We start from the raw sequence: 27,823 nt of genomic DNA on the forward strand, positions 1-27,823 counted from the left end.
ATGAAGCTTATTTTTGCCTTCAAAACATGTATCTACATTCCATAACTTGCATTTACGCAGACATCTAGAAAGTTTGGGTGCGTGCTATTTTCCCGCCCTTGAGCGTTATATCGTGCGCGGTCAATTTTAGAATGCGAACATTCATTAGTTTTTATTCTCAGGACAATTGTGTGTAGCCGAGGGAATTGTAATGAATATAAACGTGGGTTCCTTACATGGTGTAAATTTGTAATTTTCTTACTTAGTTAGTATAATGTTAGGAATGAAAACAAAAGGGCCAGAATGGCCATATATCGCTCACCTGTTATCATTGCACTTAAGGACAAGAAGGTCAAACAAGATAAATATTCTGACCAATTTTCATGAAGATCCATTGAAAAATATGACCTCTAGAGAGGTCAAAAGGTCTTTCTTTGTTGAGACCTAGTGACCTAGTTTTTGATCGCAGTTGACCCTGTTTCAAACTTGACCTAGATATCACCAAGACGAACATTCAGACCAACTTTCATGCAGATCCCATGAAAACTATGGCCTCTCTAGAGTGGTCACAAGATTTTCCTATTATTTGACCTACTGACCTAGTTTTTGACCGCATGTGACCCAGTTTCAAACTTGACCTAGATATTAAGATGAACATTCTGAACAATTTTCATGCAGATCCCATGAAAAATATGGCCTCTACAGAGGTCACAAGGTTTTTCTATTATTTGACCTACTGACCTAGTTTTTGATCATAGGTGACCAAATTTCGAACTTGACCTACATATCATCATGATGAACATTCTGACCAATTTTCATGCAGATCCCATGAAAAATATGGCCTCTACAGAGGTCACAATGTTTTTCAATTATTTGACCTACTGACCTAGTTTTTGACCGCAGTTGACCCGGTTTCAAACTTGACCTAGATATCATCAAGATGAACATTAAGACCAACTTTCATACAGATCCCATGAAAAATATGACATCTAGAGAGGTCACAAGGATTTTCTATTATTTGACCTACTGACCTAGTTTTTGACTGCAGTTGACCCAGTTTCAAACTTGTTCTAGATATCATCAAGATGAACATTCTGATCAGTTTTCATGCAGATCCAATGAAAAATACGGCCTCTACAGAGGTTACAAGATTTTTCTATTATTTGACCTACTGACCTTGTTTTGGACCAGACGTGACCCAGTTTTGAACTTGACCTAGATATCATCAAGATGAACATTCTGACCAATTTTCATGAAGATCCCATGAAAAATATGACCTCTAGAGAGGTCACAAGGATTTTCTATTATTTGACCTACTGACCTAGTTTTTGATATGACCCTGTTTCAAACTTGACCTAGATATCATCAAGGTGAACATTCAGACCAACTTTCATGAAGATCTTTTGAAAAATATGGCCTCTAGAGAGGTCACGAGGATTTTCTATCATTTGACCTACTGACCTAGTTTTTGATGGCACGTGACCCAGTTTCGAACTTGATCTAGATATCATCAAGGTGAACATTCAGACCAACTTTCATGAAGATCTTGTGAAAAATATGGCCTCTAGAGAGGTCACAAGGTTTTTCTATTTTTAGACCTACTGACCTAGTTTTTGAGGCACGTGACCCAGTTTCGAACTCGGCCTAGATATCATCAAGGTGAACATTCTGACCAACTTTCATAAAGATCCCATTAAAAATGTGACCTCTAGAGTGGTCACAAGCAAAAGTTTACGGACGGACGCGGACGCCACGCGATCACAAAAGCTCACCATGTCACTTTGTGACAGGTGAGCTAAAAAGTTGGGAAGATAGTTGAGATCGTATTTAGTATTTAGTCACTCCATTGCAATGGAAAAAGTCTTTCCTCGAAGTGTCTCTCCATCAGGGATTATCATTTTGGTTGCACACGTTTTTCAAAATCTATTGGTCTGAACATTGAAATTATATGTTTGGGTCCAGTAAGAAATTTTATCTTGTGTATTTAACTGTAAGATAATGTTTCTTATGTTGAAAATTGGGACAAGTGGACTTTGGTTCGGACAAGTAGATTTTCCAGTATGACTTGTCCTAGGACAAGTACAAAAAAATGGGAATTCCACTCCCCTGCGGATTAAGAAACCGCGGACCGCATCAAAATTTTCCAGTCATGTCCGTCGGACCGACGGCTTTCCGGAAGTCTGCAATATATCTCAAAGTAGAAAAAAGTAACATTAAGAATAAGATTATAACATAACAATCATACTGAATACATAATCTCGAAAACATTGACACCGTCTTATCCGAATGTAGTGCATATAGGCTCGTTGCAAAACATGTTTTAACTTCGGGTTTATTTTATAAATTAGACAGTTGTATATTTAAAGAACTATTTCTTTGCCTAAAAATTTAACTGTTGTCTAATATAACATAAACAGTACCCAGAAAATGCAAGTAACCTAAAGTGACAGAATTATTTATTATCATCTCCGTCAGAAGACGCTTTGAAAAAGCACCTCAAGAATACGAAATACCGGAAAGTGATCTGAAAACACCGAAAGAGTAGCTTAGTCAAGACGTCAAATCCTCGAAAACTACGACTGGAGCATTGATTATTCAAGACACTGATATTAAAAGAAAAGGTGAAGTCAAGCTGTATCCAGTTGATCAAAGTTTCTAAACTTCACCTACATATTACTACCGATTATTATAACTAGGGGGCACGTTGTCAAAAGAAATTAAACTTCGACAAGACTATAATTAAGTTAAAGACCTGCTCCAGTCCTACCTTTTAACCATAAATTGTCACTGAAAAAGCATGAAAATCCTGGCTAGAAACAGTGACGTCTGTCAAAATAGAGTCTATCTTATATAAAATTCTATATAAAATACCTGTGGTTTAGCATGCTAAGTGTGGCGCGTGGCCGTTGACTGTTACCTATTGTAATCACGAGTTGCATAAATACACACAATAGAACTTGGATTGCCGCGGAGCAGGGCTTTAAAAACTATATGCGGACTCAGAATTACAGAATGGGTCAAACGTGTAATCATTGACGCCGAGGTAAAATATTGCTAGCCCTAATAATCAGAACTTTGACACCTAAACTACTTAAAACCATGAACAATTATTTAGTATGCATACGTTTTTATCAACCCCAAATAATAGGACGTTTATGAGAGCGTGATAACATTTTTACTGCTCGCTGTTCTTCGCGTCAAAAGCTTTTGTGCATAACTGTTTTGGACGATGATCAATCAAAATCCTGATAACTCGAATGGGTAAGGCTATTAGATCTACCTCCAAAACAAATAAAAAAAACATTGCATACGTATCCACAGAAACCTGGCCTGCAGAAAGATATTGTCTAGACTGTCTGCTTCAGCCCCACCCTGACAATCGAGGTGCCCACTACTGTACAAACGTTATCTATTCAAATATCAAAAAACTGAGTAGAAACATGACACTGAACTACAAATTTGATCAGAAACACGAAAAGGGTATGCTGAATTATTCCACATGTTTCCTGAACACGCGGGCATCTTTGAAAACTAGGTGTCTCAGGCACATTCAATGTAGGCAAGACATGATGTAGAAAGTAAACTATAGACGTGTTCTCAGAATCTGTTTCACAGTATATTAGGAGGAAACCGAATAACACCAACGAAGGAGTATGTCCAAGGTTAAGTATTTAAATTGTGTTATATTACAAAAAAGCAAGTATTAATAAAATTTTTGAGGTTTTTAGGCATATGCGCAAATCATTTGAAATCGCTTGATTTCTTTGGCCCATTGATTAAAATTAGGTTTTTAGCAAGGTTTTAAATACTCTTAACGTTAATCATTTTTTATAGTTTATACGTACGCAATTAAATACTTACAAAGTATCAAAAACTTGATAAATTTGCTTATCGATCTAAATACTGGTTAGGTTAACTGCCCGCCGTTACACGACTGAAATACTGTTGGAAAACGGCGTTAAACCCAAAACAAACAAACTAACTATCATTGTGGACCTCTTTCTAAATGTTTCAATGCAACTTAATTCATATATTCAAAGTTGAACGCTACGCATTCATCTTTGATTAATATGCCTAACGGTTTGGGGGACGACTCTATTATAGGCTGCCTTTGGAGCCAGCTTTGTTATGTGTCTTGTGTTATGTCTCTTGTCTTTTCTGCAAAGGCATTGGTATTCGATACGTTATTTATTCGTATATAAATTTTCACGAGCTTTTCTATGTTTTACAGGTTGTGCCTTATGTTATCATTCTACTGATTAACCTGAAGAGTTTTACTTTTATCTATACGTGTAACTTTAAAACATGGGTTTTTGGAAGGTCGATGGTTCTACAAGATGCCCTTCATTCGTGCCTGAAAGAACGCCTGGAGGAGAACTTGGGATCTTCATCCACTGTAAAAAGGCTGGAAAGTTGCCATGTGACCTATAATTATGTCGGCCTGTCGGTAAACCCAACAAAATAGGACTAAGTCTGTCTAGCACCACAGCATCTATTGTTATAATATATAATCTGTTGTTTTTCCATCAATATAAATTATGGCGCACAGTTGAAGAATATATGGTTATCCATTGGGCAGCTTATACACCGATGTTTGGCCCGGTTCTTTTATTCAAACAATTCTGTACATTTCGAAGAAGGACTTCTACGTTTTAGATCGTTATGCAGATCTCACTTATTGGACTATTAAAAATTACGTAGACTTTGTCTGTGGTGTCTGTGTATGTAATGAAGAAAAATAAGAAATACATCACCATCTACTGGTTCAACGAATACCACCGTATGGTCAGAAGATATGCCCCCCTGAACGATCGTATTAAACGACCTTAATGTATTGATTATATCCTAAACAGTGTTTTGTCATTGAGTAAAAATCATTGTTCTGGATTTAATAAAGCCATTGCTTAGATTTAATAATATTAATAAAATCATTGTCTGGATTTAATAAATTCATTGTTTAGATTTGATAAAATATTAGAATCTATATATCATACGCCCTAGTGATATAGTAGATCTAATACACATCTGATCGACAAGCATTTTTAAAGAGAAATTTAAGTCACTGTTTGAAATATATTATTTCGATTCTAACACGGTATCATGGGTTATTATCTGCTTCACTAATGTCATCCACTAAATCACTTGGAGACTAAGGCATGGATGACCGAACATTTCTGCAGCATATGTTTCATTAATTTATTAAAATTGTTGGTGCTAAAATCTCCATAGAACGTTACAGCTGCTCGAATTTTATGCGACCCGATGACGACATTTTGCGTGTTTTAAACGGCAGTACTCAATTAATTTAGTTCAAACGTCAGTCTTTACTTTAGCCTCACAAGTCCGAGTGAAGCCATACTTTCTATATACGTCGCATGGAAAGTTTACTGGACGTTAGCATAATTTCTTATAACTTGAAGACGTTCGCTGATAGTCTCAGTGAGGGTGATAGTCTTAGTGAGGGTGACAGTCTCAGTGAGAACAATACAAGGCATATTCAAATCATGTCGGACAAAAAAAGCGACTGCGCCAGTTATGAGCAGTCGTGGTAATTGAAACGTTCTATGTGCTTCGCATATCATAAGTGAAACTGTTAAGAAAAATGGAGGACTAAATTGTGCAAAGCCTACGATTACACATCACACTGTACACAACCGGAAGTATATATTTGTCATTGAAGCATCAGGTTCGGTTCAAAGTCTAACGCAATGCAGGTCGGGTAGATTAGTTCCAAAAACATTTTAGGATACATTACCCTATCTCTAAATTTCTAGGAGCCAGTCGTGTGAACAACTACCCGTTGTACCATCAAGTCATATAATCCACAAAGAGGTATAAATCAGCATATGAGCCGTGCCATGAGAAAACCAACAGAGTAGGTTTGCGACCATGCTGTTCGCTAACAGTTTCTCTAATTGCAATAGGCTTTGAAAGCGAACAGCATGGATCCTGACCGGACTGCGCGGATGCGCAGGCTGGTCTGGATCCTTGCTGGTCGCAAACCCACTATATTGGTTTTCTCATAACACGGCTCATATCTTGATTCCAGGAGCGTACGTACCACTCACTATAACTTATAATACTATTAGAAACCTTTCAGAAACAAGTTATTTGTAATTAGAATATAAGAGAAGTATATATATTTTCAATATTTAATTTAACACAAAGCCAAGCCAAATGCTATCGATGCTAAATCTCACACATCACTCATGCACTCATTCGTATCTTGCAAAGTGCAGATTATAAAACGAACAGTATTTTTATTATTAAAAATACATATTGAAGAAATTGAAAAAAAGAGGGTTTCTGTAAATTTGGCGTTCCGTAGAAATGCGCTTTGCTTATAGTGGATCATCTGGTGACAGCTGTGGCAATGGCAACCGATAACCAAACAAATGCAATGGAAATACTGCGACATATGCCGTTACTTCTGACGTCTGGAAACAAAAAGATATGCTAAATTCAACAAAATCATTGTAGCGCTTGTGTAATTCGTCTGATTATATCATGGATACAACATAATGTAAAAAAAAGTCAAATTAAATTATTGACTGATTGATTTATTTAAAGTTATTTGTAACATCAAACATTGCGGTAGATTTATCATTCGTTCGTAAACGCCGCCGCCGAAAGTTGCAAAGGCCGCGATAACATACGAACTTTTTTGGCATACCTGATGTTTCTTGTCTGAGCTTTGGCAAGAGGTACTCCCAGAATGAACATTCTTTTGTTCTAAATCCTTCTCGTATATGTGTGCTTCCGTCCTGAGAAAACACGATATGTTGCTCCGAGTTTGTCGTGAACTCTGGCCATTCGTCCTTAAGTGCATCCAGGTTTCTGTAACGAGACCAAGACTCAGTAGTTAAAATATGCGTCAAAATGAACTGCTGTTCGCAGAAAACACAACAACAATAGAGAAATCAGCCTGTTTATTTGAATTTAGTTAATCAATCAAAAAACGTCAAACGTATGCATATCAGTATATCACTTTGGTATTCTAAATGAAATATGTATGAAAATTACAATTACGGAATGGAATGAATGCCACGCCTTCGAATCTGCAAGAACCGTTCGGTTATAAAGATACCTAGTTACTTTCAATACCAATTAATTCATTTTGTTGGCAATTTCACTAAATTTGCTCCAGAAACGTACCCTGTTTTTGCAAAGGTTGCTATGAAATCCATCACCTTGGCGCTGACCTTGCGGTCAAGGTCACTGTAATTCAACTGACGATTAAATGGCTGCCCAAAGACAATCTCTATTTCATATCCATGTAGCGCACCCATCCATGATGGCCAAGGGTTGGCTGAATGTCTGTATTCAAACGAGTAGAGGTATGTCCTAGTGTCCGATAGTTTGGAATATTTTTTCGCAAGACTTCTGACAGGACACTTGAAGTACCAATCCCCTACTGAAAGAAATATAAAGGGACGTATTTCATATTACATTTTCAAAATGTATTTTCACTGGAAATGAACTATGATACTGGTAACATTTTGTTAAAGCATGAAATAGAAACACATGTCTGTTTAACATGTATAGTAAAGCCAAAATATTTTTCACTTATGAACATCTTATTTTAACTTTTTACATATGGTGTTCAGTTGATGAAAAGTTCGGGCTTACATTGTTTTTCATACGCTGATAATCATAAATGCAAGTTACTTATTGGATGATTTGCAGGTCAAAAGTCAAAACTATTGCCCAAGGTCCGAAGGAAAGCAACATGACATAAAAAAAACAACGAATCTCAAAGTTGTTTTCTCTCAATATTTGACCTTAGCTCTGTAAACCTATATTGAAATACAGTCCGATCAAATCGCATGGACTGGTCGTTTACATAAATATGTATGCTAAATAATAGGCTACTAAATAATCATTGTTAAAATAATTCCATGAAAATGCGATATTTCTCAATATTTTTTTTAACTAAAGCATAACACATACATGTTACCATAATCTAACAAGTATATACAAATTGTTTACATATGTCATCTAAAATATTCCTGTAGATTCCCATGTGGGACGGCAGACGAGATAGCTCGTACGTGTACAGGAATCCGTCACGGTCAAGGTGACCTTGACAATCACCAATGCGGCAGACGACATCCAGATATTGACTTCTATTTAACGGAGCTGGGTTCCAAAGCGAACCGGCTGGAAAGACATCAGGGTAGAAATAATGTAAGAAATATTCCCCTTCATGTTTTGTGTTGCCTAATAAAACATTTGTTCTTTTTATTCTTCCAGATTCTAATAGTTTGACTGGATAATCACGCATAAATTTACCATCTACAGTTGGACTAAATTTATCATCCAACAACCACTGGTTTCTCTCAATATCCATTGCGTCCTTCCTGCAAAGACACTTGATCATATCTTTCGTGTGGGCATGAGGACAGTTCAATAATTTTGCGAGAGATTTTGTACGATTCACTAAAGATTCTGGATTCTTTATTGCCCATGGTGCGAATGAGGAACCGCTTAACATTATGGCATTATTAAAATAAGGCCATGACAACTCAGAAAATAAATGATGGCTCACACTTCCGGCTCCCGCACTCTCACCAAACAAGGTTATGTTATCCCGACTGCCCCCAAAGTGATCGATATTTTCATGTATCCACCTCATGGCAAGTTGTTGATCTAATAAGCCCATATTTCCCGGCGCGTCTTCCGTACCAGTGTAAAAAAAACCCATTGCACCCATTCTGTACTGCATTGAGGCTATAATTATTCCCTGTTTAGCGGCCAGCTGCTTGCCGTCATAAACATCTAACGTGATACTCCCAGACGTATAGCCTCCGCCATATATCCATATAAGTGTTGTCTTCTTGTTGTTGTTGATTCTTGGAACCCATAAATTTAGGTACAAACAATCTTCATTAATATTTGTATTAGCATTCCACATTTCAACCCCTTCGAACTGTCCAAAATTTGTGTCAATAGACTGGATGCAGCTTTTCGGTTGTGCTTTAGTCTTCTTCACGTTCTTCCATCTATCAACTGGTTGAGGTGCTCGAAACCTAAGATCCCCTAAAGGTGGTTTCGCGAACGGTATTCCTAAATAAATATCCACTGTGGTTCCATCAATGACATTAGTGATTCCTTCAATATCACCGGAAGTTGTAGCTACCCGTGCAGCACGTGCTTCAAACCCTATCAATAACACTGCAACGAATACTAGAGTACAATTTGAAGTCCATTTCCTTTTTCTCATTCTGCCACAAATATAAAGAAAGAGACAAAAGTACAAATAGTTTAAAGATATCTATTTCTATCGCAGTTTTAATAATAAGTTAACTATTTGCACGTGCTACTTGCATGAGAAGTCTGATAGTTTGCAATGTAATATTCCATTAAACAAGAAAACGTTCAGTGTCAGGATATTGTTTACCTTGTAAAATCTTTTGCAAAAAACGAAACATCAGCTCATGCAGTGTACACGAAGCTGACAGCACAAATACCGCATGTATACATAACATTACCTGTCTCTTAACATGTACGGTGTCCCGTTAGGGTCATCGTTGTTTCTCCCCTTCACCCTGTAGATTGGTCAGTGCCAATTGGTGCGATAATGCGATAAAATGAAGCGAAAATACAATATATTACGATGCAAAAGTGCAAAATAAACAACGCATTATCATGTTTTCGTTATATCGTGCTTATGTCGAAGGAACGATGACACGATAACGCGATGCGGAGCGCAGTACTAACATCACATCATCTTACTTTTGTAATATCGCCCTTAGATCAAACGTGCGATAATGTACGGATAACGAATAGGTTCCGACGCATCCCGAGGGATTCTGAAGATGTTGTAACACGAGATGTACGTGCGCTAACGCTGTTATAGCATAAAACGTGTAAAAACAAATGAATGAATATATTGTCCCTCAACGTCATTAATTTCCATGAACTGCGCGGGAATGTCTGCGTTGTTTTATCATGTTGACGCCATTTCATTTTCAATTATCCGTTTTGGGCCGTAATACATTTACGCTTTGCCACGGAACGCGCATATATAAAAAGGAGTTTTGACAGCATGTGAACGCGAGAATCTCTATGTTAACACACGTTTGCTATCCTGTTAAATACAAGGACGGTAGTTTTGTTCTAGAATACGATATGATAATGCAAAATGTTATCATACTTTCGCCCTTATCAATCTACAAAGCGGAGGTGCGGAACAACGCTGGCCCTTACAGAACACCGTAAATATGCACAAACACAATGTGCTGTGAGATGAATCACGTACACGGATTGTCTTAACACAATGATATGGATAATGGTAAGTGAATTTTTGTTAGTTTTATGTACAGAATATTTCCAAAAAAACTTTTTACATTGTATTCCTATGAAGGAAAAAGTTAGATAGGAATAATAAGTAGAAACATAAAATTGATGGCAGCTTTCAGTTCAATGCTTGAACTTCAGTACGCAGCCGGTCTGGGCGTGCGATGTAAGGCTTTATCCACTGGTATCCGGCAATAGGGGTAAGAAAGTCTCATGGGGTAGGCTGTTCATTACGGAATTCCATTAGGGCCATCGCCTTTGAATGTGTTGATCTGAAACACGATATTCGATAGTACGATGATGAAAACGCGAAATCACGAAACTACGATAACGAAAACGCGACAACACGATGATGATAACGCGATACTACGATAATGAAAACGCGATAATACGATAGTACGATGACGATAATGCGACATACTATTGCGTTTTCATCATCGTACTGTCGCGTTTTCACCATCGTACTATCGCATTATCGCATTTTCGTTATCATAGTGTCGTGATTTCGCAATTTCATTATCGTACTACGCGATACTACGATAACGAAAACGCAATAATACGATAGTACGATGAAGATAATGCGCTACACTATCGCGTTATCACCATCGTACTGTCGCGTTATCACCATCGTACTGTCGCGTTATCGTCATCGTACTGTCGCGTTATCACCATCGTACTGTCGAGTTATCACCAACGTACTGTCGCGTTATCATCATCGTACTATCGCCTTCCGGTGCGCATAGAAGAATTTCCCCTCCAGTGTTCTGGTTTCTATTTATCTTCTTATTTAAGCACTGTTGAAATTAATTTCTTTTGCTTGCGAATATTTTGTATAACGTTTTTCAGCTAAAACCAAATATGTACTGTGGCAAAAACTCTGCAGGTCAATCGCTTTGAGTTTTCTAAATAGTATAAAATTAATAACAGAAAAAAAAAGAATGTTATATTGCACAATGATCAGGCCATTTTTTTGGTCTGACGTGAATATTTTCACAAATATGATGATGACTATTTTCACAAATATGATGGCTTTTATTTCTACACTGAAAGGTAAATGCATGTCTTGTAAAGCTCAAGTTATTGATGTTTAATTCCGTAGGACGCATAACAACACTGGAATCGGAGCATCGCAAATATTCGAAGAATATTTTTTGCAGTTTTCATGGCACATATTTTCATTTTAATGCACCAAAGTCTGGCAATGTTCTGCAAAAATAAAATAAAAAGTAAAGCGGTTTACAACCAAAAGTGACAGAGTTAAACGCCCCTTTACTCAGACATTTTATTTATGATTTTACAGGAATGAGAAATGCAGTAAACGTATATCTGCACTGCATTCTGAACCTGTTCACACTTTGTCTTCTTGAATTAATTTTCTGTAAATGTCTCTTAAATTGGCGAAAGCTGAAAAAGCATGCAAAATGAATGGTTTTATTATCATTTTCCTTTGACTAACTAGCAGCGGTAGCTATAAGAGGGTTATCAATAAAAATCATGATTTTCACACACGAGCACCCACGTTCGAATCTGCTTATCGTCCTCTCGCTAGAGCAGGAGCTGTATTTCTAAAAGCATAACTTCTAATCTTCTAATTTTTAGCATGCACATGTGCACCGGAAGGCGATAGTGCGATAATGATAACGCGACAGTACGATGACGATAACGCGACAGTACGATGGTGATAACGTGACAGTACAATGGTGATAACGCGACAGTACGATGATGATAATGCGACAGTACGATGGTGATAACGCGACAGTACGATATAGAAATCGCGAAATCACGACACTACGATAACGAAAACGCGATAATACGATAGTACGATGGCGAAAACGCAACAGTACGATGGTGAAAACGCGATAGTATATCGCATTATCATCATCGTACTATCGTATTATCGCGTTTTTTGTTTTCATTATCGTAGTATCGCGTTATCATCACCGTGTTGTCGAGTTTTCGTTATCGTAGTTTCGTGATTTCGCGTTTTCATCATCGTACTATCGAGTATCGCGTTTCAGATCAACACATTCAAAAGCGATGGCCCTAACGGAATTCCGTAATTCGTTTCCTTATTTCCTGATTTATGCATTCCATTTCAGTGACCACCACCATCCACAATTTTATTCATTGGTGTATACTGTTCATTCTTCCCATTCAGCAGGTCTTTGACATTGTTATCATGTTTATCTATATTTTCTTTCGATTGTTTCACGCGTATTTGTACTAAGTGGCACTGCTTTCGTTTTACTCTCTTTTTTATCTATTTAGCTGTGTATAATTCATTCGAAAATTCTGTAACAACATATTTTTTCTTTTTATTTATTTTTCTCCCTCTATGTCTTATCACGAAGTGTAATAGTCTTGCAGTGTCCACGTTTTATGTGATGTGTTGTTATGTTTTCTTTAGACTATTTTTGATATTGCATGTGTTTCATGCAGATAATAACAATATTATTGCTTTCTAACTGTAATCTAAAGCTTTTCCGTACTGTTTATGGTTTTGTCGCTTGTATTACAAATAACATATATATTTCTTAACCATTTGTACATAACTTTATCTTCTCATACTGCCTAAATTTCACTTTTTTTTTCATTGAAATACTGTTCATGCCACTAAGGATTAGTTTGTCCACAATACGTACGTTATTTTAATTCACTTATACTTCAGTATCTATACATACTAAGGATAGAATTTCTACATTATTATGTTAGACTGGCTATAGCCAAATCTGTTAAGGTGTTATTATTACTATTATTATTATTATTATTATTATTACGTTAACAGACAGGACATTAGTTAGTATTGATCAGAAAAAAACAATACAAAATACATTGTAGGTAAGATGTATATTTTTTTACTTTTATTTACAGGTCATAGCGTTATATAACAAATGACAAAGACTCTCAGAAAAATGTGAATTAACAAATAATCAAGGCCTTCGAGTGGTTTATCGTCTGATTTACCACGGTTCAGAGTTCAGATGCGTAGGAATTTAACCACGAGGGCGTTAGCTCGAGTGGTTAAATACGGAAGCATCTGAACGATGAACCGTGGTAAATACGACGATAAATCACAAGAAGGCCTTGATTGTTTTCATTCTGACATGCTCATTGAAGTATTTTAATAAATATTGTGCTGGGCTTCATTTACCCGAAGAGTAATGTATCGGACGTCATGCGGCAATTTGATGTCATAATTGACGTCATAATGCTCTCTTACCGGTCCGCGCGTCAACCGTTGTTTATCGCAGAATATACAGAGCTTGATTTCCTTCTTTGTTTAACTAGAAATCAAACTGAGTAATGTTAGAATATATATTTATTCTTATTTCTGCATTATATCTTGCATCTTATTTTGATGAATATTAGTTAAACTTGTATGAGACAGCAAGAAAACCGAACAAATGTAAAATAGACTGTTTTCCCTCAACCAGCTATCTCAAAAAGGCCTTTGTTGAACAGGATATCAAAAATAGACACAATTGTGTCAACTTGTACATTATCGGACTGTTCTTACCACATGCAATACAGTTCAAGTTGCAACATACGTTGTAACTTGGTTTAGCGCAATTAAAGCGCACGATTTTCACTCAGGAGATTGTAGTTTCGAATCTCTGGCAGTGCGTATGTTCTTCATGAAAATGGACAAATACAATATGTCTTAGGTTTGTTGACTGATATGTGCCATTTCGTAATTTCATTCTGCCGCAGCTACGCGACAATCGTCGTTATGGCGCCCTGCAAAATGTCGCCCCTCCGAACCTCACGTTGCATGTATAAAAGGCCGAGGCGATCAGACTGGTATCTATAGTCGCCGGTGTTAACCAATACGGGCGACTCCTCCGGACAACTTCTGGTAATTTTAGTTTGATGATCGTGAAAGATACAGAAGACATTTCAAATCCAGACGATTTTCCGGTTCTTAAGCCTGCTAGGTGTAAAGCACTCATGTAGAAGACTCTTTCCCAAATTTTAATCACTTTGGCTGGAGGAACGGGGACCCGTATTCACAATCCCTGGTTTCGTAGTCAGGCAGTTCTACTACTCGACCACTGCGTCCGCTCTTATTCATTAGTTTATGCGGAACTTGACGAGGCATCCAATCAAATCCAATGCTACGTATTTACTATAGTCACTTTGGCTGCTGATAAATCAGATTCAATGGAGCACAGCAGTACATATGTATCAGTGGATTTGATTGGATACAAAGCTAGTTTTAGACATGAAATTCCCGCTTCGACATTGTACTTATTATTCAACTATGAAATATTGCACAGAATAATAAGTTGTGTATATCATATGAAACATATTGAACCAATACAAAACTCAACAAAGCCAATATGAGAAAATTTGGGCCAATACAAAATATCAAGGCCAATACGAGAACAGAGGGTCAATATAGGATTCAATACCAATAGAGTGTTGAATAATAAAATTATAATTAATCGAGTGACTTCACATTGGCCTTATCATTTGCTTTTGAGCAGTCGTATCTGCCCGCGACATTCGGCCTTTGAAAAATGCGACCACCCGTGGACAAAAGACAATGCCAATGATTAGTAACATTATATAACAGACCCAATGAACTATAAATATGTAACAGTAATGCTGGTAAATTCTTTACTCACATATATTATCTAAAATATCCCTGTAGATTTCCCTTTTGGAAGGCAGACATGATAGCTCGTACGTGTACAGGAATCCGTTACGGTCAAGGTCACCTTGGCAATCACCAATGCGGCAGACGACATCCAGATATTGACTTCTATTTAGCGGAGCCGGGTTCCAAAGCGAACCGGCTGGAAAGATGTCAGGGTAGAAATAATGTAAAAAGTACTCTCCTTCATCTTTTGTGTTGCCTAATAAAATATTTGTTCTTTTTATTTTTTCAGATTCTAACAGTTTGAATGGATAATCAAGCATAAATGTACCATCAACAGTTGGACTAAATTTATCATCCAACAACCATTGGTTTTTCTCAATATCCATTGCGTCCTTCCTGCAAAGACACTTGATCATATCTTTCGTGTGGGCATGAGGACAGTTCAATATTTTTGCGAGAGATTTTGTACGACTCACTAAAGATTCTGGATTCTTTATTGCCCAAGGTGCGAATGAGGAACCGCTTAACATTATGGCATTATTGAAATAAGGCCACGACAACTCAGAAAATACATGATGGCTCACACTTCCGGCTCCCGCACTCTCACCAAACAAGGTTATGTTATCCCTACTGCCCCCAAAGTGTTCGATATTATCATGTATCCATCTCATGGCAAGTTGTTGATCTAATAAGCCCATATTTCCCGGCGCGTCTTTCGTACCCGTGTAAAGAAACCCCATTGCACCCATTCTGTACTGCATTGAGACTACAATTATTCCCTGTTTAGCGGCAAGCTGTTTGCCGTCATAAACATCTAACGTGATACTCCCAGACGTATATCCTCCACCATATATCCATATCAGTGTTGTCTTCGTGTTGTTGTCGATTCTTGGAACCCATAAATTTAAGTACAAACAATCTTCATTAATATTTGTATTAGCGTTCCACATTTCAACCCCTTCGAACTGTCCAAAATTTGTGTCAATAGACTGGACGCAGCTATTCGGTTGTGTTTTAGTCTTCTTCACTTCCTTCCACCTATCAACTGGTTGCGGTGCTCGAAATCTAAGATCTCCTAAAGGTGGTTTCGCGAACGGTATTCCTAAATAAATATCCACTGTGGTTCCATCAATGACATTAGTGATTCCTTCAATATCACCGGAAGTTGTCGCTACCCGTGAAGCAGGTGCTTTTGACCCTATCAACAGCACTGCAATAAATACTAGAGTACATTTTGAAACCCATTTCCAGTTTTTCATTCTGAATAAAAATGATAAATTTTGTCGTAAAAATGAAACACAGTTTCAAACTTTTCACAAATATCTTCTCCTATCGCAGTAAGTGATCCATTTGCACGTGCTGTGTGTACAGGAAATCCTGAAATATTTGTTTTTCGTACTGATACTTCCCTTAACAAGATGTCCAGGAAAAGAACTCGAGATATATTAGGGAGGACTTTAGAAATTTACATATGGTTATTCTAATTTCCGCATTAGCTGCGATCCTATTTGTAACGAATATTTGTTTTAAGTTGTGTTGGATTGTAGGAAATGATAATAAATAAAATGTCAAATGTACAATTTTCTCTCAAACAGCTGTCTCAAAAAAGGTCATTGTTAAACAGGATGTGAGAAGTAGACAAAATTTCGTCAAAATTGGTACATTATAGGACTCACGACTAAATGAACATTTGTAATGATAATCACATTTAATGCATTACGCATAATGATGATCACATCTAACACAGCACGCGTACGTAGCAATTATTAGGTGTAATGCAATACGCGGAATGACGATCATGTATTAGGGTAGAGTAAGAGGGTGCCCTTTATAGCGGCGTGGTAGAGTGTCTGCGTAGGTGTGAGAGGTCCCGAGTTCGATTCCCGATCAGGGCTCACGAGTAGATATAAATGAACACATTGGAACGTCTCACAGAGGCTCAAACGCCTGGAATTCGAGGACGAATTCTAAAATGGAGGGGGTGTATGTAGTAGCAGGGTAGAGTATAAGGGTACACTTATATTTCCTTGCTTTTGAGCTAGCTTTTGCGTGGTCAGGTGTCCGCCTTAGGTGTTCGATTCCCGGTCATGGCTGAAGTATTTTCAGTCTGTTACAATCAGATCTAACGCAGCACGCGTAATGATGATCAGATCTAACGCAGAACGCATCTGACGCGTTATGCGTATAATTATAACCACATATGACGCAGCACACGTAATCATAATAATGATAATAACATCTAACGCATCACCCTAATGAAACTATTGATCAAAAAGGTCGAATCTTCGATGAGGCATATGCTCTTCGTGATGACTGAATAAAAAAATCATGTCTGGGATAAATCGTATTCTAGACTCAAATTCATGTGAAAAAGTTGTTTTTTATTTGTAAATTCCAGGAAAACAGGATTGGTTAATTGACCGTACATGTCCGCGGCTTGAACCTGTTAGCCCTTGGTTATGAGTGTATGACTCACTGAGTAACATGTTGACGCAGTTCTAACCAAACGGGCTTACTTCTGTCCATTAAAACTAACAGCGAGTTGTTTTCCCATTAAACGTTACACAATGGGTATAAACACTGGTATGGTTGAGCCATCAGATTAAATGAGCTGGAAGTTGTTGTTGTTTAAACTTATTTATACTCGCCGCCGGCTATTGCCATATGGGCTAGAATATCTGCGCCTTCGTCGCTGATCCTAAAGCCGCAACGGGCGTCTTTTCATGCCGTATATCGTAGTCCTGGGCCCGGTACTTTGAAACTTTAACCGGCTGTTAAACTAACCTCCGGTTAAATTTTGATTCAAAATACCACACTTAGTGGGACACACTAGTATGATGTTTTGATTTTATTGTAAAGATTTTACGGTGTTCAATATTCTTACCTCATACATTTGTTTTTCAAAGTCTTCTGAAATGCCGAAAAATAACCCTAAAAGTTAATCAACCGTTAGCTTAATCGCCCGTTAAAGTTTCGAACAACTGGGCCCTGGTGGAGTACAAAACTCAATGTTTGTTGACAACACGAAACAAAGAGGAGGTACCGCCCTTCTTAGAGCCACAGCTCTCGCCATTGGTTGAGACTCCATCAGCTGACCTCAATATAATTATGAGAACTTCCAGTGGAGCCGCATGCCTTCTCCGCGACGTGCACGCTGCAAGACAGCAAGAGAGAAGAAAAGACATTAAAGAGACTTTACATTTACTTATAAACGATTTGCAGTATTAACAAAAAATAACTATGCAGCCATGGAGTAAGGCTAAAGTGAGTACCACTCGTAGTACTACTCTATACTGCCCCAGTCATAGAGTCACGTTTTGAACACGTTGTTTGAAATTTCAGTCGGGTGCCACGATGTGCCAAGTTGTCGCCACGCGCTAGCCACGTGATAGGACGCTGTTGCCTCGCTGCCGCCACGCTGCAACCACGTACAGCTAAAACTCGTGACGCATTGCCTGGCTGACCGGCCTAAATTACCAACGTAGCTATATGTGGCGGCTAAAACGTGACTCTATCAACCGGCCGGCACACTATGTTCACGTTCTGCTACGTTTTGTAACGTTATACTACGTTGTACTACGTTCTCGCGACGTTGTTGCCACGTTGTTGCCACGTTGTAGTACGTTGGAAAACGGCAGCGAATTTTGAACATATCCGAAATTAAAATTTCCAGTTCACTTTTTGTCACGTTTGATCACGTTTCAGCCACATTGTTCTACATTGGCTCACGTTGTAGCCACGTTTCTCAACGTAGTTATACGTGGTGGCCAAAACGTGACACTACGGCATGGGCATAATGAATAATTCTACTCGCGGGTGTGAATTGCTCAATGAAAAGTACTCATTGACTATTCAAGGTTCATATGAATAGCTCTCACATATATTTTTCGTTGAGCAATACTCATTGTTAACCGGAAAACCATACTAATGACTAGTACTAAGCGGTCAATATTTACCCCTAAGTTTTCTTCTCGACGGTCGATATTACGAAAATATTTTTGTTTAAAAACAACGAAAAGGATCGAATTCTTTGGCAAGTTGAAACTGGAAGCTGTCTCCTCTTCGCGTAACTGCACAGATGGATGGAAAGTTATGGTGTAGCCTACCACTTTGGTCGAAAGTCTGAAATTTCAGAATATACGTGCACGCGTTAAATTATATGCCCGAGTATATATTTACGCGTACACTGATAAATTTAAAGGTGCACGCGTATATATAGGAGCATCCAGAAGTACGCGTTTGCGCGTAGTTTTATACGTCCACGTTTATATTTACGCTTAAATTTGTAAATATATATTTGCATGCGTAATTTAAGTGCGACTAGAATAAGCGTGCACGCGTAAATATTTACGTCCATGTTAATATTTCCATACGTGCACGCGTAAAATATAGATGCACGCATATATGGACATGCGCGCGTAATAACATGTACACGGATAAATACACGCGCACGTACATATAAGCGAGCATCTACATATTTATCGCGGCGTGCACGTATAAAAATTTACAGGAAGACGTATATATTTTCGCATGCACGCATATTTTTATTTCACGTATATTTTGAAATGCGCGCGCACCGTAATGCAGATTTTCAACCCATAAAAAGTAGCATAATAAACGAGTCACTGACTAACTTTTACACGAAGCAAACAACGTTTATCAACATTATTATGGCATGCCCCTGCAGCACTACATACCGAAAAGAAGCAATTATTTAGTACTTATTTCAAATGTATACATTTAATACAAAAATAATTTGTCTTATACGAATGCATAACAGTTAAGCAATTGACAATTAAAGGATAAAATATAACAATAATTTTAGAGGAAAAAAGATTAAAACCTTTGAAAGATCTAAGAAGTTTAGTGTTTTGATATTCTCATAAATGTTCCAAGTTATTGCTTTGAAAATGTTTTAACATTTTTCGAAATGCTGTTAAAGTATTAAATTGGTAAACTAGATGAAACTTAATGTTTTTTTGTAGTTTTATTGAGTAATAATTATACATGGTTGCATTTAACTCTGTAATAGGTATATCCTATTACTTTTTCAAATATTTGTTAATGATTTTAATCGAACATTTATTTTACTTGAACTGCAGGATTAAGTTCTGCTTTGAATCAAAGGCTGTATATAATTAATTGCTTTCAGACCTACTCAATCTGCCAAATTATACAAATATGTTATTCGTTGTTGTTATTCAATGTTTTGTTGTTTATATTGTAAACGTTGTTATTGTTATTCTTATTGTAAAATAGAAAAAGTGGAAACTCCACAGGTCGCTCTACACGACAAAAACGAAAATGTTGCAGGCTCGGTTTGATTGAGCCTGTTCATGGACGGTAGTTGAAATGCATGCTACCGTCCACGCCCTCTAGCCCCGGGTTTAGCAGAACTCAACATTTAGTTTAAACATATTTTGATTTCTTTCGATAAAGTTCTATAATCAAATACATGTCATCATTAGGCATGTCGCAATAACCCACTTCTACTTACTTAATAACAAAACAGCTATCTTACTGTATCTTAACAGTCTGATGTTTTTATTAATCTTATCTGATGTCCGATCTTTTGTTTAACGCTTACTAAATAATTTATTCACAATGATATTTATGCTCATTTATTTCATATGTCATTTAGAAAGTCTTAATTTTAGACGTATTTTTTATGTATTTGTAAAACGCTAGACTGGCTCCCGTCCCTATGTTTGTTCTACATATATATGTTTATTCATTAAGAGGGAAGTAACTCCAGCAGGTTGTTTCTGCATTGAATTTTTTTATTGCCCCTGGCTCCGAACATAGTTCAGCCATCAGATAAGATGTGCTATTTTAGAGGCTAAAGATTTTCTTATTTTGCTTGCAGTATTTATATAAAAAAAATAACCATGCAGTCAGGGAGCCAGGCTAGTAAAACGCCATTGAATATGTTTTACGTAAAAATAGGCGTTTAATCAAATAAAACAGTTTCAGTTTCAGTTTTTTTAAATACATGTGCAAAATACATTTGTGAAATGTTGGATTGGACAACAAGCAAGTAAATGTTTATATTAATTCCTTTCCATGGTGGAGTTGGCCTAATTGCGCTTACGCGACCGGAAAGTAATGAATTCAACATTTACACATGCTGCGAGTACAAAAATAATTTTAGACATCCGCAGACTGGCGTGAAACTTGTCAGTCATATTGTATACATGTCTCCTGTAACTTTTTTATTGCATATCCCGATATTCATATTCAATGCACATGTGGTTGTTAAGGATACTCTTATTGTACAACTTGGTACTGATATTTTATATCATATAAGTGTTACTGTCTATGATATTCATATCTTATTTTTCTGTCATGATTTACGTATGACATTCGGTTATTTCCGTACAATTTCGTATAACCCCGTACGCGTTTATGGTCTTCTCCGGCTTAATGTTCGTATGCCGGAGAATGCCAATATAGCATTAGTTTATACATAATTTATTTTAGGTCGATTGTGAAGGAAGTTCTACAACTTATATTAATCACTCTCGACACCTCATTCCTGGTGGAATCCATCGCCACGTGAGTATAATTTAGCATAAGGAGAATACGGAATCGAACGAACATTGCCGAAATTTTTTAACATATCCAAATCATATTCAGTCAGACCATATACTGTAGTTTCGTTCATTAAAACGAATAACTGTGTACCATCGAAATTATTTTGTATTCTAGTATTCTTTACCACTTACATGTACATGTATACCAACGTGTTATAGCTCATGTTATTAAAAGCGTCATAATGCTAAAATATAGGTATGGAACTTGCGTGAACGGTACGGTACATTTGACGGAAGTACGACAAAACATCGACTCGACATTTCATCGACACGACTCAATATCGACACGACAGAACATCGACCCGATTACATATGGAAAGACAGTAACTGTTGGTCGAAATGTCGTGTCGTATCGACCAACTGTCGCGGAAAAGATGCGGTTTGCTTAAAAGGGACCACTGTACACACCAGAAAAATGGTCTATTTACAACCGAGTAATCAGTGATGGCCATAGAACAACAACTTTTTTTTAAGATAAACTCCTGATACATGTAAAATTACATAATTTGGCGCGCTTTAACTGTAAATATATCGTAGATTGTGCTGAATATACTGGACTAAATCTTAACTTATGGCGCAGTGAAAATACAATTTAAATACACTTACCCTGTCCGCAAGAAATTTATTTGTTTTTAGGTAGAAAATTCAATTAATCAGAAGAAAACCAAATGAATGCTGTATTCCAAGTTTCAAGAAGGCCAGGAAGCCACTGGCACGCCAGGCATAACTAATGTTGTTACTAGTATATCACAATTTTCAGAAAGGAGCGTACTCCGAAAAATAGTATGAATGACATGTGAATATCTTAAGCAAAAGCGCATATCCACTTCTACATGTTGCTGATGCATACCATGTTTCATTTTAAGCCGATGGAAACTGTATGAAGAGTGAAATATATATAAAGTAAACTTTGCCTACGTACTTCACATGAACACCCGAGCTTAAAATTCATTCTATTGACTGTTAGATACTAAAATTGTAAAATGGATACTCCATATACGGGACTTCAAAGGCCAAAATGTAAAACCGTAGCTGCATTAACTTAAAATTACCCTATATGACCTGTCCGTGGCCTCAGTAGCTACTCCACTTTTCAAACTAGTTGGGACAGATAACTTTTGTCTCGTGTATAGTAAAGGTATATATTCCGACCGTAGGGGCTCGAACAAGATCGGAAACCTTCCAGATTTGGGCAAATAGTGAAAAATTTAAATTCAGTCTTGTGGTAATTTACACGGGGTGGGACGGGTGGGGTGTTGGGGCAATGTTTTAACTTCAATTGTTGATAGAAATATATACGTTCATATGTTATAACAAATGTTTAATTTAAACACGTGTACTGAACTTAATGCAAAAATTAACAAAACTTTTCACACATAATGATTTTCTAATTTGTTAGGCGTTTGCTTTCATTTATCAAAATATTCTATAAATTGTGTTCAAGTCTGCACGGACTACTCTTATCACAGAAGACACTCCGTTGTTCTTTTGCGTGTCAGGTGTAAAGCAATAATACACGGGAACTTTAGCCCAATGTAATTCTAGTTGGAGGGGCGGGGGCTCGAATTCACGACCCCTAGTTGAACACTGATGCCACCCTAAACGTGTCGGATATTTTTCTGTATGATTTTATAATGGGGTCTGCAATGTTGTTATCGGCACTCGTGGATTTTGCCAGCCCTAGATCCCACGGGGCGATTGTGCCGACTTTGATCCTGCCTGGCAAAATTCATGACAGCCGAATGCATCATCGGAGACCAAGGTAATGTTTAAATAACCCTTTTTTATAAACATATACCTACTTCTAGTGTTATATCAGCCCAATAACTATTATTTTAGAAAAATTATACTGAAAGTCGTTTGAAACGGTGAACTTTTTGATGCATGGAACTTCGAGAAGCCATCATTACGTCATTTCCGGTTGAATATTTTACAATACGGGCTTTTGTATTCTTGAGCGAAGTACAGGTTGTATTTGATACAGAAAATTCGTAGATATATGATCAAGTAACTTAATATATCAGATTTTTAACACTAGAACGAGTGTGAATAGCTATAGGCCCATTGTAATCATCCGGCTTGATAGTAAATGAACGGAGATATGCAAATGAGACAAATAGTGGATCATAGGGTCACAGCGTGACTTATCTTGTACGATATAACGGACTTACGTGCAAGCAGTAAATAAAAACATTTTGCTAAATTTAATGTCCGTGTATAAAGAAGATAGATAGATAGATAAATCTTTTATTCCTTCATAAGAAGAGAAACATATAATAATACAAACATTATCACAATCACATGCAAGATATAATTCGTTGACGAGACGAAATATACACATTGATGGTGAATCTAACAAATTTCAAAACTAACAGATATATTCAATGTATAACAACCTTATATACACTTTCTAACATGGCTCGATTTGATTTCAAGTTGAACAAAGAAGAAAATCAAGCTCTGTATATTCTGCGATAAACAACGGTTGACGCGCGGACCGGTAGGAGAGCATTATGACGTCAATTATGACGTCAAATTGCCGCATGACGTCCGATACATTACCCCTCGCGTAAATGAAGTACAGCATAATATTTATGAAAATATATCAATGAGCATGTCAAAATGAAAACAATCAATTCCTTCTTGTGATTTATCTTCTAATTTACCATGGTTCATCGTTCAGATGCTTCAGTATTTAACCACCAGCATAATTTATTTATTGTCAAAACAAGAACAATGAGTATTCATGATTCTTTTAGTGATAACAAATGTAGTTCAATGTAATCGATCAAAAAAAGATGCGAGATAAGTTTAATTCTGTGTTTTGTCCAAAATAAGTCTATCTTGGTCGAAACGAAAGTAAACAAGACAGATAAATGGAAAAAGAGAGAAAATCTAAGAATGCTGTATTTAATCGAATCTTAAACGTATATGTATTCCGGTAAGACATTATCTTGCAAAATCAAAATACAAGATCAACAGTAGGATATTATGATGTTAAAGTAATTACAATATACTATGTACAAATATTATTTATTACATTTGACACTTAACACTTCCTTTCGGATGTAATCATCAAATCGTGATATACATATACAAAACATATTCGTGTAACTTATAAAATCCGTTAATATAATTGTTTCATGCCTTTATGCATTAAAGTACTCACAGAGCAGTCACAACAGCCTCCGTCAATTATATGTATAATTTATTATCAACGACAAGCGTAAGAGAGTATTTTCGCCATGATTGTATATGTAAGTGCCTTAAGGTAGACTTGAAACATTTTACTCTCTGAGTATTGTCCATTTCGAACGAAATGAGTCCTTGGGCCGTAATCATAAAGCATCTTAAGTATAAGTATAAGAAATTGATTATTTACTTAACTATTACTTAGGTAAGAAATTTATTTTACTTAAGTATATTTGTTATTCATAAAAAAACTTAATAAGTAATTCTTGGCTTTTATTATGGACGGAAACATTGAAAAAGACAACATTAACTTCAGACAGATACAACATGCACAATTATGTTTAAAGTGCTTTTTTCTGAAAAACAAGACTTTAATCGTACTCACGATGCCATTTTGTTTTCTGACTTAAGTCATTTCTTACGTATCTTAAGTTTAAGCTGTTTTATGAATAGGACTTAAGTTTTTTACTTAGACTTAAGCTGAAATCACCACAAACTTAAGTAAAATCTTCAACTTAAGTCAAAACTTATACTTAAGATGCTTTACGAATACGGCCCCTGATATCATTTCAATGATCTGGTCCCGTGCATGGTTTTTCTTTTGCGCAGAAACATGTATTATTTACGTAACAAAATTATTTGTGTAATGTTAACAATAAACTATATCTTATATGACTTTTTTTGTGAACAAATCATGAGCAGATGTTTAGCAATTGATACATTCAGTATCTAAATTGCATTCAACACAGACAATTGTATATTTCCTTGAAAATAACATACTTAGTAGAATTACCACTGTCCTACAGTAAGGTAAGTGATCTCTGTACATCTGACTGAAGTACCAGATGCAACAGGACATCATTATTTGAGCCGTGTCATGGGAAAACCAACATAGTGGCTTTGCGACCAGCATGGATCCAGACCAGCCTGCGCATCCGCGCAGTCTGGTCAGGATCCATGCTGTTCGCTAACAGTTTCTCCAATTCCAATATGCTTTAAAAGCGAACAGCATGGATCCTGACCAGACTGAGCGGATGCGCAGGCTGGTCTGAATCCATGCTGGTCGCAAAGCCACTATGTTTGTATTCTCATGGCACGGCTTATTTTATTTTGTATCTGATATTCATTAAGGCTCGCATCACAAGCTGATTTAAGGCCAATTGATTCTTAGCTATTTCTTTCCATACATTCTGTTTTGGAAAAGTAGCGTCCAGTTGAAATTTTGTGAAGTAATTGGTCAGATAATATTTGTCGGATATTTGGTAGATATCCGGCATGAAACCAAGTGCTTGACGCGGATTATTGACATATTTTACTAGTCTTTGAATGAATAGTAATTTAACGCGCTTTGTGTTATCAAGGTTACACACTCTTCCAAAAAATAATAATTTCCGTTTGTCTGTTTCACTTTTAATTGGTAGCATTCCCATGAAACCTGATGCAACATCCGTGTGAGTTCTGGAAGGAACTGCGTATATTTCACGCATTGTCTATGTATACGTTCGAGAGACTGTATCTGTGTGTCTGACAGGAAAGACCACAACTCACACCCGTAGAGTGCCCTTGAGAGTACAGTTGATTGGTACAGACGTTTAATTGTGAATTGATGTAATTATTTATTGTGAATTCCACAGTTTGCGATGCTGCAGTTTATTGCATGCTTCTAATTACTCATGTTTTTTTTCGCATATAATTTACCAAGATGAGTGTAAAGGTCCTTTTCAACAACTGTATCTGTACCTAACTTCCATGTTTTCATAGGCATTTGGTCGTTACCATTAACTTCATTAAGCACAACAACATTACTTTTAGATGAGTTGTACAAGTATCTTTCCATTAATGAATTTTGATGGCATAGGTTCATTAAATTGTCCAGTCCGTTTTTTTTTTTTTGTTAAAGAAATAAGAACCATATCGTCGTCTGAAGACGGACAATCGTAGCTTATATTATCAATCTTAAAACTGTAATGGGAATTCTCTAATTTATTCATTAGGTCATCTATGAACGTAATGTACACATGTGAACTCGTACACTGAACCTGCTTGGTTCCTTGTAAAACTGGGATCCAGTCTAATGTGATGCCTTGCGACCTAACACACTCGTATATATGTCTTCAAACATGTTCAATACTATTTTAAAGATGGCTAAAAATGCTGAAAAGCTTTCTTTATATTCATGACATTTAAGTCCAGTTTTATACAGTTTAAGCATCAGCACAGGGTGTGATATTCTGTCGAATGCTTGTTTTACGTCTAGAAAGCACTATTCTTAAGGTAAATCTGCACGTTTGAGGTATGACGGTATTAAAAACATTTCTTCTTTGAGTCATATTAAATTGTCAAAGTCTACAGTGTTTTATTTTACTTTTCCATTCTTTCACTTCTTGCCAGACCATGTTCCTTTTACAAATTAATCCAAATGCTATTGAAAACACAGAAAAAAACAATATGTCGACCATAATGCAAGAGCACCAGCTGACTTTGAATGACATCACTATTGTAAACAATGTATTCTTCCGCAAACTTTCCCAGCATCCGCAGCTGTCACTTAGCAACATCCTTAAACTACATATTACCAATTTCCATATATCTGACCTCTTCTAAAATACTCTATAAGGATATAATTACTGATCAAATTAAAAATAAAAGCAATACCTAGCATGAACATGCCTTTTTTACCCCAAAAATATTTTGAACTATATAGTGTCAGGGACTACATTCGAGCGGACCACGGAGGAATACCGGCGCATTACTCCCGTCATACCTTGACAAACCGGATAGACCGGTGTAACGGTGTAACGTCATTTATCCGAAAAACGTAGACTAAAGCCTGGACTCGGCATACGGACACTGTTATCTTTCTAAAGATAAAATATGACATCATTTGTTTATTTACGACTGTGAGAAGTTTCATCAAATTCTACATTGAAGAAAAAAATTCTATTCGCAAAAATGTTTACGAAATTGTGATTTTCCAATAGACTCCCATTATAGAAACTTGTGTGAGGTTCAAATTGAAATCAGTCTGGAAAAATCTGGCACACGACCCTATATCTTTGTTTTGTTTGCCGAATTTTCTAAATATATTCTGAAGTTTGGAAATATCAGGGTTTATGTGTGTTCGGGTTTAACGTCTTTTTCAACAATTTTTCAGTCA

General features: G+C 36.7%; 1 protein-coding gene across 2 annotated transcripts; it reads right to left on the reverse strand.

Annotated features, from left to right (window-relative positions):
• Window positions 1–6,117: 6,117 nt before the first annotated feature.
• Window positions 6,118–16,315, reverse strand: LOC123557642 (cholinesterase-like). 2 transcript variants are annotated; one of them, XM_045349239.2, is made up of 4 exons: window positions 14,907–16,315; window positions 7,135–7,393; window positions 6,653–6,816; window positions 6,118–6,416 (listed from the first exon to the last, which is right to left on the reverse strand). In XM_045349239.2, exons 1-4 carry the CDS (start codon window positions 16,138–16,140, stop codon window positions 6,331–6,333), a joined length of 1,743 nt encoding a protein of 580 aa, XP_045205174.2. In that variant the 5' UTR covers window positions 16,141–16,315; the 3' UTR covers window positions 6,118–6,330. The 2 variants fall into 2 exon arrangements, with proteins under 2 accessions (XP_045205174.2, XP_053399968.1); XM_053543993.1 differs by lacking the exon at window positions 14,907–16,315 and adding an exon at window positions 7,969–9,371.
• Window positions 16,316–27,823: the final 11,508 nt, after the last annotated feature.

Source organism: Mercenaria mercenaria, chromosome 5 (assembly GCF_021730395.1).
Source record: "Mercenaria mercenaria strain notata chromosome 5, MADL_Memer_1, whole genome shotgun sequence".
Lineage (NCBI taxonomy): Eukaryota > Metazoa > Mollusca > Bivalvia > Venerida > Veneridae > Mercenaria > Mercenaria mercenaria.